Consider the following 13,463-nt stretch of genomic DNA (forward strand, 5'->3'; position numbering starts at 1 on the left):
GCGCAGCTCACGCCTGCGCACGCACGGCCTCCTCAGCGGGTGAGGTCACGTGCCCAGCGGGCGAGGCAGGGGCGGAGCGTCGCGGGAGGTGGGGGCGGGGTATGGCGCGCTGTGCGGCGCTGGGCGGCTGGCACAAACGACGGCGCCGAGGCCGGAGGAAAAAGCTCGGTGAGGAGAGAGCTAGGAAGGGAGTGGGGCGGAGAGGGCGCGCGAGCCTGGGCGCGGGCGCGAGCCGAGCGAGGTGTGGGGGCGCCTGCTGGCCCGGCGTGGCGGAGCGCTGCGACCCCGGGAAGGGAAGGGTGGGGGTAGGGCGTGGGGGAGGGAACGCGCAGGGCGCGTTGAGTGCCGGCCGTTGAGGGCGGGGGAGCGGAGAGCGCGCGCCGGCCGACGGCGGTGGTGGGGGGGAGGGAATCCGGGGTCCGAGCGGTCCACGGGCCGGGCCTCCGTCGCCTGCGGCGCTCCGAGCTGGGAGGCCCGCACCGAAGGGGGTTGGGAGGGGCCGCCCTCTCTTGTCCTGTCCCCTCCCCCGCCCTTCCCCCTGTCGTTGTGGACCCTCCTCCCGCGGCTGCCTTCCGTCTGTCTGTCTGTCTTAGGCCCTCCCTTCCGTCTGGGTGTGTGTCAGCCGCCGGCTGGCTTCCTCTCGTTGGGTTTAGGTTGACCCCTCCGCCCCGTTCAGTCCGGCCGTCTCAGGCTCGCCCTCCCAGCTTCTCTCCGGTCGGCTTTTCCGTCTCTGGATCCCCCCCATCTCTTTGTCTCTGGACTCCCCGGTTTGCTCTGTCTGTGGAGCCTTACGTTCCCGCCGTGTGTCCCTGGAATCCCCAGGCAGAGTCCCCCCCACCTTGTGGATTTGTTTCCAACTCTCGCGCTCCCTGCTGCCCCAGTATTCCTTTTCTACTCCAGGCCCCCTCTCTCCTTGCTGTTCAGTTTCTGTGTCCGAGCCCCCACCGTAGTCCTGTGCCTTTGGGTCATCTCCCCAGTCTCACTCCTCTCTTCGGCTGCCTCCCTCACTGCCTTCTCTCTCCGCGATTCCCTCCTCCGGCCCGAAATTCCCATGATCTTCTCCCCGACTTGGCTTGGCGTTTGGGGGGGGGGTCTCCGTAGCCAAGTCTGCCTTCCTCCCCACTGCCCCTGCCACTCCTCACCGCTACCCCCGCCGGACTGCCTCTAGCTCTTCTCACATTCCGTTTTTTCTCTCTCCCCCTTCAGCCACCCTGACGGGTCCTTTCCCAAGCCCCTAGGGGCGGCAGAGGACTTGGGGACCAGCGAGCACCCCCAGGGCACGAGAAGAGCCTCTGCTGCCTGCCCTGCCTCATCCTGCCCCACGCCAGGCTCAGCCGTTCCGGCCCCCGGCTGCATCAAGTGGAGGAGGCGGAGGCGGAGGAGGGTGGCACCATGGGCCCGGGCCGTGCCCTCCATGCCCGGGGGATGAAGACGCTGCTGCCATGGACAGCCCGTGCCAGCCGCAGCCCTTGAGTCAGGCTCTCCCTCAGTTGCCGGGTTCTGTGTCAGAGCCCTTGGAGCCTGGCCGGGCCAGGATGGGGGTGGAGAGTTACCTGCCCTGTCCCCTGCTACCCTCCTACCACCGACCAGGAGCACCTGGTGAGGCCTCGGCGGGGAGCGGGACCCCCAGGGTCACAGCCACTTCCACCACAGCCAGCCCCCTGCGGGAGGGCTTAGGCGGGCAGGATGGTGGTGAGCTGCGGCCCCTGCAGAGTGAGGGCGCTGCAGCACTGGTCACCAAGGGGTGCCAGCGACTGGCGGCCCAGGGCGCCCGGCCTGAGGCCCCCAAACGGAAGTGGGCAGAGGATGGCGGGGATGCCCCTGCACCCAGCAAGCGGTCCTGGGCCAGGCAGGAGAACCGGGAGGCAGAGGCCGAAGGGGAGGGCGGGATGGGCTGCAGCAGTGACAGTGGCGAGGCCAGCGCAGGGCTGAGGGAGGAGGTGCTGCCCGCCACGCCCGAGCGCCTGGCCCTGGACTATATTGTGCCCTGCATGCGGTACTATGGCATCTGTGTCAAGGACAGCTTCCTGGGGGCAGCATTGGGTGGCTGTGTGCTGGCCGAGGTGGAGGCCCTGAAGCGGAGTGGGCGCCTGCGTGATGGGCAGCTGGTGAGCCAGCGGGCTATCCCGCCACGCAGCATTCGCGGGGACCAGATTGCCTGGGTGGAAGGTCATGAGCCGGGCTGCCGAAGCATCGGGGTCCTCATGGCCCACGTGGATGCTGTAATCCGCCACTGTGCTGGGCGCCTGGGTGGCTACGTCATCAACGGGCGCACCAAGGTAAGGCTGCAAGGGCCTTGTTGGAGGGGGATGGGGCAACGCTTCTCTATCGGGTACCTGTGCGCTTGGAGACTGGCTTCTGGGGTCACAGAAGGGTTTAGGCAGCTCCAGTGGGGGGAGTGCTGGTGTTGGGAGTTTGCTTTGGGCTCTGCCTCCGTGTGGGGACTTTGGGGGTCTGTGCACTTTTTCTTTCCTTGTTTCTCTATCTTTTCATCCATCCCCGTCTCCTGGTCTGTCTAGTCCATCCTGTTGTCTGTCTCTGGTCCGTCTGTTCTGTCTTCCAGGCAGGAGAACCAGGAGACAGAGTGGGGAGGGTGGCAGTGGTGAAGCCAGTGCCAGGCTGAGGGAGGAGGCGCTGCCCGCTGCGCCTGGCTGGCGCTGGACTCCATTGTACCCCTGTGCCATGCTGTGGCATCTGCAGCAAGGACAGCTTCCTGAGGGTGGCGCTGGCTGCTTGTGTGCTGGCCTGGGAGATGGGGGTCCTGTCCTCCACCTTTCCTGTGCTTCCCCATCCTAGACTCTCCCCTCATCCTTTCTGTCTCGTTTATCCATCACTTCGTTCCTGTCGGTCCTAATCTGTTTTCTTGATTTTCTATTTTGTGTCTTTTGGTACCTTTTTCTTGTTTTAGAGTAGTTGTTGTTAATCCTTTTTTTTTTTTTTTTTTTTTTGGACACCTGGGCTTTTTTGACAATCTGTCAGAACCACAAACCCTTTTTTAAGAAAAATGCTCTTTTGTGGAGTTTATGGGCAGTCATCAGTGTCTCCAGCTGCCCGTTCAGGAACTTAGGGTCAGGAGCTTTTCAGAAGACCTTGGTCCACAGGGCCTTTCTGGACAAGGCCTCATAGGGAGTGCCTGCTGCACGCCAGTGATGCCTGGCTGGTGGCGGGGCTGCTTGCTTCCCTGCGGGCATGAGGCTGTGCTCCTGATGTCTCCTTCTTCAATCTCATCCCATCCTGGGTCCTGCCTCTGTACAGCTCTGTCACTGGCTGGAGCTGGCTTAGGGATCCAGGCTCCCACCGGGCTGAAGCCGGCATCCTCCCCACCCAGCTGGAACTTGTCCTGTCCTACTTCCTTCCTCCTCCTCCCTTACCTGATAGCTGGAGAGCCAGAGGAGGCCTTTCCCTAGGCTCTGCTCCTGCAAGGCAGGAGAGATGAGTGGGAGTCTCCCTGGCCACAAGGTCCTCAGCACCTGCACCCCAGGTCACCCACCTTCACAGGAGGGAGTTTGGGCGGGAGACGACGAGAGCTGAGTGGCCCAGAGCAGCATGCTTTCCTGAGCCTCAGTTTGCTCATCTACAGGATACAAAAATCAGTTAAGTCCCCAGCTAGTCTTTGGCAGTTTTAAGAGAGAAGGGGAAAGTAGAGGGAGCCGATTTCTTTTCCTTTGGTGCTTTGGATGTGGTTGGGGACTGGGGGTGTTGGGACTGTTTTAGTCTTGGGTGACTTCTGTTGCTCTGGGAGGTAAGAACAAATCAGGCCAACTGAGAATGGAGGGGAGGACCCAACCCAATCACTGGAGTTCCTCTCAGACCCTCCCCTGCCCCAGTGAGATAGCAACTCCAGGCTTTCCTACCTTCAAAGGGCAACATCTGGCCTCCCTCCCCAGGCTCTGGAATAAGAGTGAGCTGAGGTGGGTGGCCACAGAGGTGTTGGGGGCACAGATTACCAGTGTGGCTGGCGTCAGAAACAATCTGCCTATTGGTCATTCTTTTTTTTTTTTTTTTTTTTTAATGTTTGTTTATTTTTGAGAGAGAGAAAGAGAGAGTATGAGCAGGGGAGGGGCAGAGAGAGAGAGCGAGACACAGAACTCGAAGTAGGCTTTAGGGCTCTGGGTGTCCTCACGGAGCCGGACACGGGGGTCAAACTCAGGAACCGCGAGATCATGACCTGAGCCAAAGTCGCACACTTAACCGACTGAGCCACTCAGGCACCCCATCTATTGGTCATTCTTGAGTGGAACTCCTGTGTTTTGTTCTCCCAACTTTCTCTAGTCTCTCTGCTCAGTTGACCTGCAGGTGAGAGAGAGTTGACTCCCACTGGCATCAAGGACTGCCATCGGGGACCATAGGGCAGGCCTGGCTGGCTTGGTTTGTCCCTTTCAGAGCAGCTTGGAGGTGGGACTGTCTCACTCCCCAGTTTCTGACTCTGTGTGTGTGTGTGTGTGTGTGTGTGTGTGTGTGTGTGTGTGTGTTTGGGTTTGGGTTTTTGGTACATTATCACCAGTAGCCCTTAAATCTTTAAGTCTCCTGGCTCTGACACAAGCTACCCCTTCCCTGAGATGGGAGGGTGAGGAGCAGACTTCCATGTCACTCTGCTTGTTGTCCTTTTCCCTTGTAGGAGCGGAAGTAGGTGCTTCTCTGGGGCCATGGTGTGTGTGGGGGTGGGTGGGTGGGGGGATCGGTGGGAGTTTAAAGGGCCTGTTTCTGTTGCCAGCCTTCATGCACGACTCCCATTCCATGCCAGAATACAGACGCTGTCCCTGCATGCATGGGTGGGAGACCCTGTGTAAGGGTGTGGAGGGCCGGACAGGTTGGAGTCCCTGAGACCCAGAGGAGTGCTTTCAGTCAGCAGCTACTGCCTGGGCGCTAGGGAGACAAGCTCGGCCCCAGAGGCTTCCATGGGCCTGCCTGTCAGGCCAGTACTAGGTAAACAAGTACTTGTGCTGATTTCACATTGAGAGGGTAGAATGGAAGATCAGCCCAGGTGTATTCAGCTGGATACTCAAGGTGCCCTTGGACCTGAGACATGAACAACAAGGAGGACCAGGGGAAGTGTGTACCAGGCAGGTGCAGAGGTCTTGTGGCTGAGCTTGGTCTGGTGAGAGCAGTGAGGAGGCCTGAGGTGCTGGAGCAGAGTGATGGGGATGGTAGGTGAGGTTGGTGGCCTTGAAGGCTGAGGCTGTGAAAATACACAATTTATATTTTGTATTTTCTTGGAATGTGGTGGGGGTCTTGAAGGGATCTGAGCAAGGAAGAGCTGGAGAAAAGGGTCTCTGGCTGCCGTGTGGGGAATGGATTGTGGGAAAGAGGCCACAGTACTGGACTCCCTTCCTCACCCCGTCCTTGTGCAGAACCAGCAAAATCTCTGCTTGGATTCTGTCTGGGGAGGGCTTGATGGCAGGCCACCCGGACATAGCCACATTCTTCCTCCCAGTGGTGTGGTTGCTCAGAACACTGACCCGTTTGCAGGGAGTGAGTAGTGCAAAGAAGGTTCTCCTGAACCGGGGGTGTGGGGGCCAAGGTCTCGCCCTGGCGCTGCCAGAGAGAAGCATGGCTCTCCACGGCTGGATGGCCTTACCCAGCTGAAGCCCTCCTGGCTGCTCCTCCCCAGGGAGGTGCTGTGCTGTTTCGAGGACACGTGTTTAACGCAGAGCTGTTTACCATTCGTGCTGGGTTGAGCCCTGGGAGTGATGTGTTGGAAGAAGGCTGAGGATTGAGTCGGCCTGGCCTGCCACAGAGTGCTAGGCAAGGCTCCTGTTTTGGCAGCAGATGCCAATCTTCCTGGTCAGGGCGGTCTTTTAGGGCTGTGGCCAACAGGTGTAGCTGAGCGTTAGTGGGGAGCATCAGCAGGTGGTCTGTGGCCTGGCACCAATGTGGGTCAAGGCGTCAAGACAGGTGGTCCAAGGAGCTGGAGGGTCTGCCTGCCATTACTCCCCTTTTGCCTTACACAGTCCTCCCAAGTGGCTTTGGGCAAAGGGTAGGATAGGGACTTTTTTTTTTTTTCTTTTTAGTGTCATTTTAGTCTGTGCTTCAGCTCTCCATGTGACAGGCACCTTGCTTGGTGCCTGCCCAAACATCTGTCTTGTTTGCTTCCCACAATACCTGTGAAGTAGTTGATCAGCTCCATTTCATGGATGCGGGACCTGAGACAGGGAAGTGAAGTCTCTCACTTGATGTTACAGCTCGTGTGGCAGCACTGGGACTCGAACCTGGGAGTTAGGTCTGAAGGAATGCCTGGGCCCTTTTCCTTACACCACATCCACTTTTCTGTCAGCTCCCTAATGAGAAACAGGTACCCCGAGTGGCCAGGGCCTAGGCCTCCATGTGGTCAAGGCTGGCCAGGGGGATGGCACCCAGCAGGGGGAGGAGGTCAGAACCCTGTGGCTAGACCTGTACACACCGAAGCCAAGAGCTGGAGTGATTTCTCTTAGGTCTGTGGGGGTCAGGAATCCAGAGTTCTGAAGTCAGAGGGCAGTAAACAGAGGAGGTGTTTAGTACAGATGAGGCCATTGAGGCCCATCTAGATGATGGGACTGTCAGGGGCTACCCAGCAGGTCATTCTTGGAGTGGGAGTTGGATTTCAGGTTCTAGTCACACTCAGGGTTTGGGTACCTTTTCATATGTGTAGGAAACACACAAGTTGGGATTCTTTGTAGTCAGGGGCAGCAGTCCTCAGCACTGCTGCACATTAGAATTACTTGGGGGAACCTTTAAAATTTCCAGCCTCCACCTTAGACCAAATATTTCAGAACCTCTGAGATGGGCCTGGGCATCAGCATCCCAGGTGATTCCACTCTGAAGCCAAGGTCAGGAACCGTGGTCTAGAGCAGTAGGCCACATTCTTCCATACCAGAAAACATTTAAATTGGTTTTATTCCACTGAAAGGTCTCAGAGGGGCGGGGGTCAGTTTATCTTTAAGAAGTAAAATCCTCAGTTGCTCATTGAGCCCCACCTGGGTGCCAGGCTCTGGGCATGTGTGTACAGGGAGAGGGTTATTCAGGCCCAAGAGCTGAGGTTTCTGGTAGATGGTGGCTTAGCTGGAAAAGAAGAAAGTCTGGGGGCTGGAGCTCTTGGAGGAGTCAGGGGACAGACAAGGGGCACGGAGGGGTGAAAGAGAGGAGGTAATGGCTTCTTCCCCAAATATCGCTGCCTAGCCCCAGTAAACCCACCTCCATCTGTCTCTGCCAGGCCATGGTGGCGTGTTACCCAGGCAACGGGCTGGGGTACGTGAGGCATGTTGACAATCCCCATGGCGATGGCCGCTGCATCACCTGTATCTATTACCTGAATCAGAACTGGGACGTCAAGGTAGGGGGTGAGGGTGAGGCGGCTGCATCCGCTCCATTTTCTGCTCCCAGCTCAGCTTCTGGCATTCTCCCGTTCCTCTTCTCAGTCCACAGCCGGCAGTGCAGTTAGCCTGCTGGCTGGCTTTTCCTGGGAAATGGCACCTCCTTCTCTCCAGCTGACCATGTGGTGGCAGCACATACCCCCCTCCCCCTTTGGTGAATGGTGCCGTCTGCCTCGCCCCTGGTCTAAGGAACACTCCCCCCCCCCCCCCCCCCCCCCATCCCTACCCCATCCCATTTCCTGTCTTTAGTAGCTTCCTGCCCCGGCTCCATGGTGATGCAGACTCTGGGCTGTCATTCACTTTAAGAACCTGAGTGGTGGGAGGGAATGATATGTGCAGCTGCCACATCCCCTTGGCAGGCTCTGGAGGGCAGGGTAGTGCAAGGCAGAGGGTGGGGGCTGGACCGGCCAGCCTCCTGCCTCATCCTCTGGCCTGCCCTCAGGTGCATGGTGGCCTGCTGCAGATCTTCCCTGAGGGCCGGCCTGTGGTTGCCAACATCGAGCCACTCTTTGATCGGTTGCTCATTTTCTGGTCTGATCGGCGGAACCCCCATGAGGTGAAACCAGCCTATGCCACCAGGTATGACCCATGCTTGTGGGGATGTGCTCAGGTGTCCCGTTCTGTGCCAACAAAGACTTGTCAGACCCCGGGAGTGGCCAGGGAGTGGTGAGGTGCTGAGAGGGGCCTAGATGGGAACAGAACCAGGCTCCGAAGGGTGAACTCTAGTGTCACTGGATACGGTGGCTGGAATTGAAGAAAAGTAATCTCTAACTGCCCTTTGGGGCTGCTCTGGTCCCCAGGTACGCCATCACTGTCTGGTATTTTGATGCCAAGGAGCGGGCAGCAGCCAAAGACAAGTATCAGCTAGGTACCTGCTTCCCAGAGGGCATCCCCTCCCTCAAACCCTTACTCTTCCATGTGCCTCCCAAGGCCTCAAGTCCCCTAATTCACCTTGTCAGTCTCTTAACTAAATTTTGTGACTCATTTTTTTCTCCTCTCTGCCCATCTTCTCTAGACAGCCCCACTCTCCCAGCACCCCCCAGCATGAGCCCCATTTCTTCTGGTCCTCTCCTCCATCTTCCCACGTTTTTCTTGGCTTCTGTGTCCCTTCCCTGATGACTCCCCCTCTCCTCTCCTCTTAACCCCCAGCATCCGGGCAGAAAGGTGTCCCAGTACCTGTCTCACAACCTGCTACGCCCACCTAGTGGCCAGCCCCAGAGCTGCATGGACAGACAGCTTGCCCTGACTTCGGGAGAGCCTTTGGCCCCTGTGCTGCTGGCCCAGCAGCCCACCGGTCTCGGTGCCTGCTCCTTTTCTGCCACCGCTGCTGCTTCTGGCTTTGCCTCTGTCCTGCTTGGTGTGGAGGGCTCCGTCTGACGCTGAGGACCAAGGAGGAGGAGAGACCTCTGCTGCCCTTTGATGTGGGCTGGGGTTGTGACCTGGGCAGGGGCCAGCGTTGGGAACTACCGTCACTGGAGCTGGGGGCCTGTGGCTTGCCCTGTCTGGTCGTGCTCCTCAGACATGGAGAGCTGGAAGGAGGTATTGCTGCCTCCCGCCAGGATGCAGGAATAGGGGTGGGAATGTCATGGCCTAATGCTGGCAAAGGTTTGTTGTGGTGGGGGAGTATCTCCAAGCCCCTCCCCCCCAACTCCTCCAGCCTGGAATGTGAAGTGACTCCCCAACCCCTATGGCCGTGGCACCTTTTGGACTAGGCTGCCACTACGTGGGCAGGAGAAGAGGTGCTGGGAGGAGCATGGGCGTGAAAAGTCCTGTCAGCCAAGAAATAAAAGTTTACCTCAGAGCTGCAAACTTCTGACTCTTCCTCTCCCTCTTACTGGTAAGGAGACCTGTCCATTTGCAATTCAGGGCCTTTATTGACCAAGGCAGGTAAGGAGGTCTGAGAGCCAGTGAGCAGAGGGCAGCTGAGCCTGGCCTCAGCGGGCCACCAGGTGGAGCTGGAAGGCTGGGGGAATATTGCCCAGGCCGGTGCACTGCTGGGTGAGGTTGATGCTGGTGGGGCTCCCCATGGGGAGCAGACAGAACTGCTGCAGGATGGTGGTGAGGAAGAGGAAGATCTCGGACCGTGCCAGGCCTGCACCCAGACACATTCGCTTGCCTGAGCACACAGGGGCGCAGGGTGGGAACCATGTACCTGCTGGGGGGGGGGGGGGGGGTTTGCCCAGGCTTGTCCCCTCCCTTCCTGGCCCATACCTGGGGCAAAGGGCATGAAGGCATCTTTGCTCTGGAACTCGCCCTTGTCGTCCAGGAAGTTGGTGGGATTGAAACAGTCTGGGTCCTTGAATTGGGTGGGGTCCTGGTGTGAAGACACCAGGAGAGGAATCACAAAGGTGCCCTGGGGGATGCATAAGGATTACCCTGTGGACTTGATTAGCCACGGCCTTTTATCCATCCAAGACCCCTTGTAAAAGCCACTGGGAAGGTGGACCTTCTTTTCTGTTCCCAGGACTTTGTAACTCAGCATCGGACAGGCTCAGGTCTGATGCTTTAGGTTCTAGGAGCTCTGGGGCCCTGCACAGAATCCCCTTGCTCGGTGGGCACCTTGGGCAAAAAGTGGCCACGCAGGTGGGTGTCCCGGGTGAGGGTGCGTGGCAGCCCCAGTGGCAGCACGCTGATGAAGCGCTGGATCTCGTGCAGCACGCGTTGGTGTAGGGCAGGTGCTTGTGGTCCTCCAGCCTCGGGGTGCGTGTCCGACCTACCACTACACTTTGGCTGGGGTGGGCAGAGGGCGTGAGCTGCGTGCGTCCTGACCCCCAGCCACCCCCAAACCCTAGCCCCTCATCCCAGGCTTTCCAGCTCACAGACCTGCCACCTCAGGGTACTTAGGCAGAATAAGGAGCCCATAATGCAGAGCGGTGCTTGTGGTCTCAGTGCCGCCAAAGAAAAGGTTGTGCGTGGTCATCACCAACGTCTCCTCCTGGAAGTGGCTCTCTGGGTCTTTCTGTTCCTGCGTACAGAGATGGGCGGCTGCCATGTGCCTGGCACCTCTTGGTGGGTGGCATGGGTAGAATTTAGGGTAACGGGCCTGCACCTTCTCCATCTGATCGAGGAAGCAATCGATGAAATCGCGGGGCTCCCCTGGCTGCTGTGTCTGTTGGTGCTGCTGGATTTGCTCAGAGATGAAGACCTGAAGCTCCGTGAAGTTTTGAAAGATTCGGTGGTGTGGACCCGGGAGCCAGTCAAGGAGGGAGGGGAAAATATTGTACATCTGGGGGAACAAGATGGCAACTGGACCTTGAACAAGACCACTAGGTCCCCTGCAGGGGAAATTACAACCAGGACTTTTTTTTTTTTTTTAAAGTAGGGCTTTAGTCCCAGCACAGAATCCAACCCGGGGCTTGAGCTCATGACCCTGAGATCAAGACCTGAGCTGAGATCAAGAGTTGGACACTTAACAGACCGAGCCACCCAGGTGCCCTTGCACCAGGATTTTAATGTTCTTAGTTCTAGAACTCTTCCCTTCCAAGATTCCAAGACTCTCAATCTAATGATCCAATGTAGGCAAAGTGTATGTACTTAGGGCTTGGCACAGGAGGAAGGGACTGGGGTGGGCCCTCTCACCTCACCCCATCTGGAACTCATGATGCGGAAGTTGTCATTGAAGAGGTCCAGGAGCCTCAGGAACTCTGGGTCCTCATAGCCATAGCGGTTCCCGAAGACCACCGAACAGATAACATTAGATACAGCATTATCTAGTAGCCGCCGGGGGTCAAACGGTGCTCCTGGGGGTGGAAACAGGACGGGATCTTAATGCGGTGGCTTGGCTTACTGACTTTGTTCACTACAAATGTGCCGCACCTCCTTTTTAAGTAATCTCTACACTCAACGCAGTGCTGGAACATCCTGAGATCTAGAGTCCCACGCTCTACCAACTGAGCCAGTCAGGCGCCCCACCAACCCTTTCTTGATCATTAGCCACATCCACAAAAGGTCCCTTTCCTTTCCCAACCAGGCCGCACCAATGGTGGCTTGAAATTCGCCAAGCAGACAATCCGCCTCCTCCAAGATGCGCTCCTCTATGGTCCGCGCTCCCAGCCGGAACTCCTCCAGTGCTCCCAGTGCAAAATTTCGCAGTGTCAGCCAGCGCCGCCGGTTAGAAAACACGATGCCTGGGGGTGGGGCAGAGAAGGGGACGGCCCGGGGAGTTGGCCACGCCCGTCCTGGAAGCGTCCGGTCTTGGAGCCCGCCTCCTCGCCACCCTTCACTCTGCTGCTTTCCAGACCTTTTTGCTGCAAACCCAGCCTTCTCGGTCCTATCCGCACATTGGCCTCACCTCTACTGGTCTCGATCCCTTACGAGCGCCTGATCTCTTTGGCTTTGACTCTTAGGCTCTTCTCTTCTATTGGCTGCACGAGGAACCGGCACCACCCCCCGCCCCCGCTCCTATTTGGTCCCTTTTAGCTCCGCCCCACCTTCCTGCTGTTTGCCTTCATTGGCCTTTATTCTTATTAGGCACCGCCCCATTGCCCCGGCCCAGCCCTTAAATCGCTCGAACTGGGTGGTCCAGGCCAGCACTTCCGCCGCCGCCGGGGGCTCACCGTTTCCGCGAGTGAAGCGTTCGAACACAGCCGTGGCCCCACGGCCAGAGAAGGCATCCGCCTGCAGCACTAACGCGTCCCGCAGCGCTGAGTAGCCGCAGAGAACCACTGCAGGGCGCCGGCCCAGCCGCACTGTGAACACCGGGCCCCAGCGGCCAGAAAGCTGCGCAGAGCCGGTGCTCAGCGAGTCCCGGTCGGGACTCTTGACCGCTTCCTCCACCCCAGAGCCCCGCCCCCATCTCTCTCTAACTTCAGACCCCGGAGTCCCCATTTCAGCCCCTCGTTCCTGGCCGAGGCGCTCAGGTCCCCACCTCCTCCTTCATCCACAGGAGTCCAGGACCCCAGCTCCCTCTTCCCTCGAGATCTGGAAGACGAGGTCCCGAGCCCTCTGCACCCTCAGAACCAGGCGTCTGAGCCCTCGGTACTCTCCTCCCCACCCTGAACCAGGAGAGCAGACCTCTCTGCACCCCTTCCCCCCGGATCCCCTATCTGACGTCCCACCCTAGGCTGTTAACTCCCTCAGGACCCAGAAACCGGGGCGGGTAGAGGGAGGCAGGGAGCGGGCGGCACCGGGAGCTCAGGCCCACTGTCCCCCTCCTCCTTCAAACTGATGCCGGGGCTCCCAGCTTCCACCCCTAGTCTCCTCCTTTCCTGGAACCCAGGACTCCAGGCCCCTCAACCTTCCTCAGGGCTCATGGGGTCAGAGCCCTCAGCTGTCTTCATTCAGAGAACCAGGTGTGTTCCAGCCCCCAGTCCCACCTCCACGAGTCCAGAATCCTTCCCCCCATCCCCACCCACTCTCGGGGCTACCTCCATGAGAGTATGGTCCAGCCGTCCAGACTCCAGCTGCAGCAAGTTCCCCAGCAGTGGGAGCGGCCTGGGCCCAGGGGGTAGGACCCCCCGAGGCTGAGTGCCCTGTGCACCCCAACCCCGCCTGGCTAGCGCCAGCAGCAGTAACAGCGCTGTGACACCCGTGGACATCATGCTCTGTGTCCTCCATGCCTGCCCCCCTTTGCCTTTATGTGATTCCCTTTGGGTCTTGGGTGGAGCAGGGGCGCATACCGGGAGTGGGAGAGGTGGGCGTCTCCAGACCACTCATTCTGCAGATTCCCCATCCGAGGTCTCCACCCAGCCCCCCAGCTCTAGCTCTCTGTTGTGCCAGGCCCAGCGTGCCCTATTTGGCAACTTCCATGTCAATGCACCTGTTTGCATCTTTCACATCAATACACCTGGCCAACAGGTGCACCCTACTGAGCCTTTGGGTCCTTCAGGTCCATCTTACTTGGCCTGTAGATGTGCATTTCTGAATGCCCTGGCCACCTTTGGGCCCGAGACCCCCTGAATGCTGTACTCTATACTTCTGATTCCTAAATACGTTCTTGACTCCTAAAAACACCCCTGGTGACATACCCTTTAGCCTGGCACTCCTGTGCCCTGTGCTTGTGATTGCTAGGGACTCGCACCTGAGCCCTTGTCACTTCCATTCCCTTGCTCTTGGAACCTGGTATTCTGTACCTATCTACCAGATGCTCCCTCAAATCCCCTAGCCTCCTGGCAC

The 13,463-nt window shown here is 58.6% G+C and overlaps 2 protein-coding genes across 4 annotated transcripts; one reads left to right on the forward strand and one right to left on the reverse strand.

The window, feature by feature from the left end:
- Positions 1-71: 71 nt before the first annotated feature.
- On the forward strand, positions 72-9,158 carry EGLN2 (egl-9 family hypoxia inducible factor 2). 3 transcript variants are annotated; one of them, XM_047835910.1, is made up of 6 exons: positions 72-168; positions 1,207-2,279; positions 7,190-7,309; positions 7,792-7,928; positions 8,150-8,217; positions 8,499-9,158. In XM_047835910.1, the coding sequence occupies exons 2-6, from the start codon at positions 1,443-1,445 to the stop codon at positions 8,552-8,554; spliced, it is 1,218 nt and encodes a 405-aa protein (XP_047691866.1). In that variant the 5' UTR covers positions 72-168; positions 1,207-1,442; the 3' UTR covers positions 8,555-9,158. The 3 variants fall into 3 exon arrangements, with proteins under 3 accessions (XP_047691866.1, XP_047691867.1, XP_047691865.1); XM_047835909.1 differs by lacking the exon at positions 72-168 and adding an exon at positions 435-488; XM_047835911.1 differs by lacking the exons at positions 72-168; positions 8,150-8,217 and adding an exon at positions 427-488.
- LOC125152575 (cytochrome P450 2F2-like) lies at positions 9,159-12,176 on the reverse strand. Its single transcript, XM_047834655.1, is given in 9 exon segments — positions 9,159-9,465; positions 9,561-9,702; positions 9,909-10,009; positions 10,012-10,102; positions 10,180-10,314; positions 10,399-10,575; positions 10,929-11,089; positions 11,327-11,476; positions 11,906-12,176. Coding segments are annotated over 9 exon segments (1,410 nt in total). The 3' UTR covers positions 9,159-9,283.
- Between the last annotated feature and the right edge of the window lie 1,287 nt (positions 12,177-13,463).

The sequence above is a fragment of the Prionailurus viverrinus genome, chromosome E2, assembly GCF_022837055.1.
Source record: "Prionailurus viverrinus isolate Anna chromosome E2, UM_Priviv_1.0, whole genome shotgun sequence".
NCBI classification, from domain to species: Eukaryota; Metazoa; Chordata; class Mammalia; order Carnivora; family Felidae; genus Prionailurus; species Prionailurus viverrinus.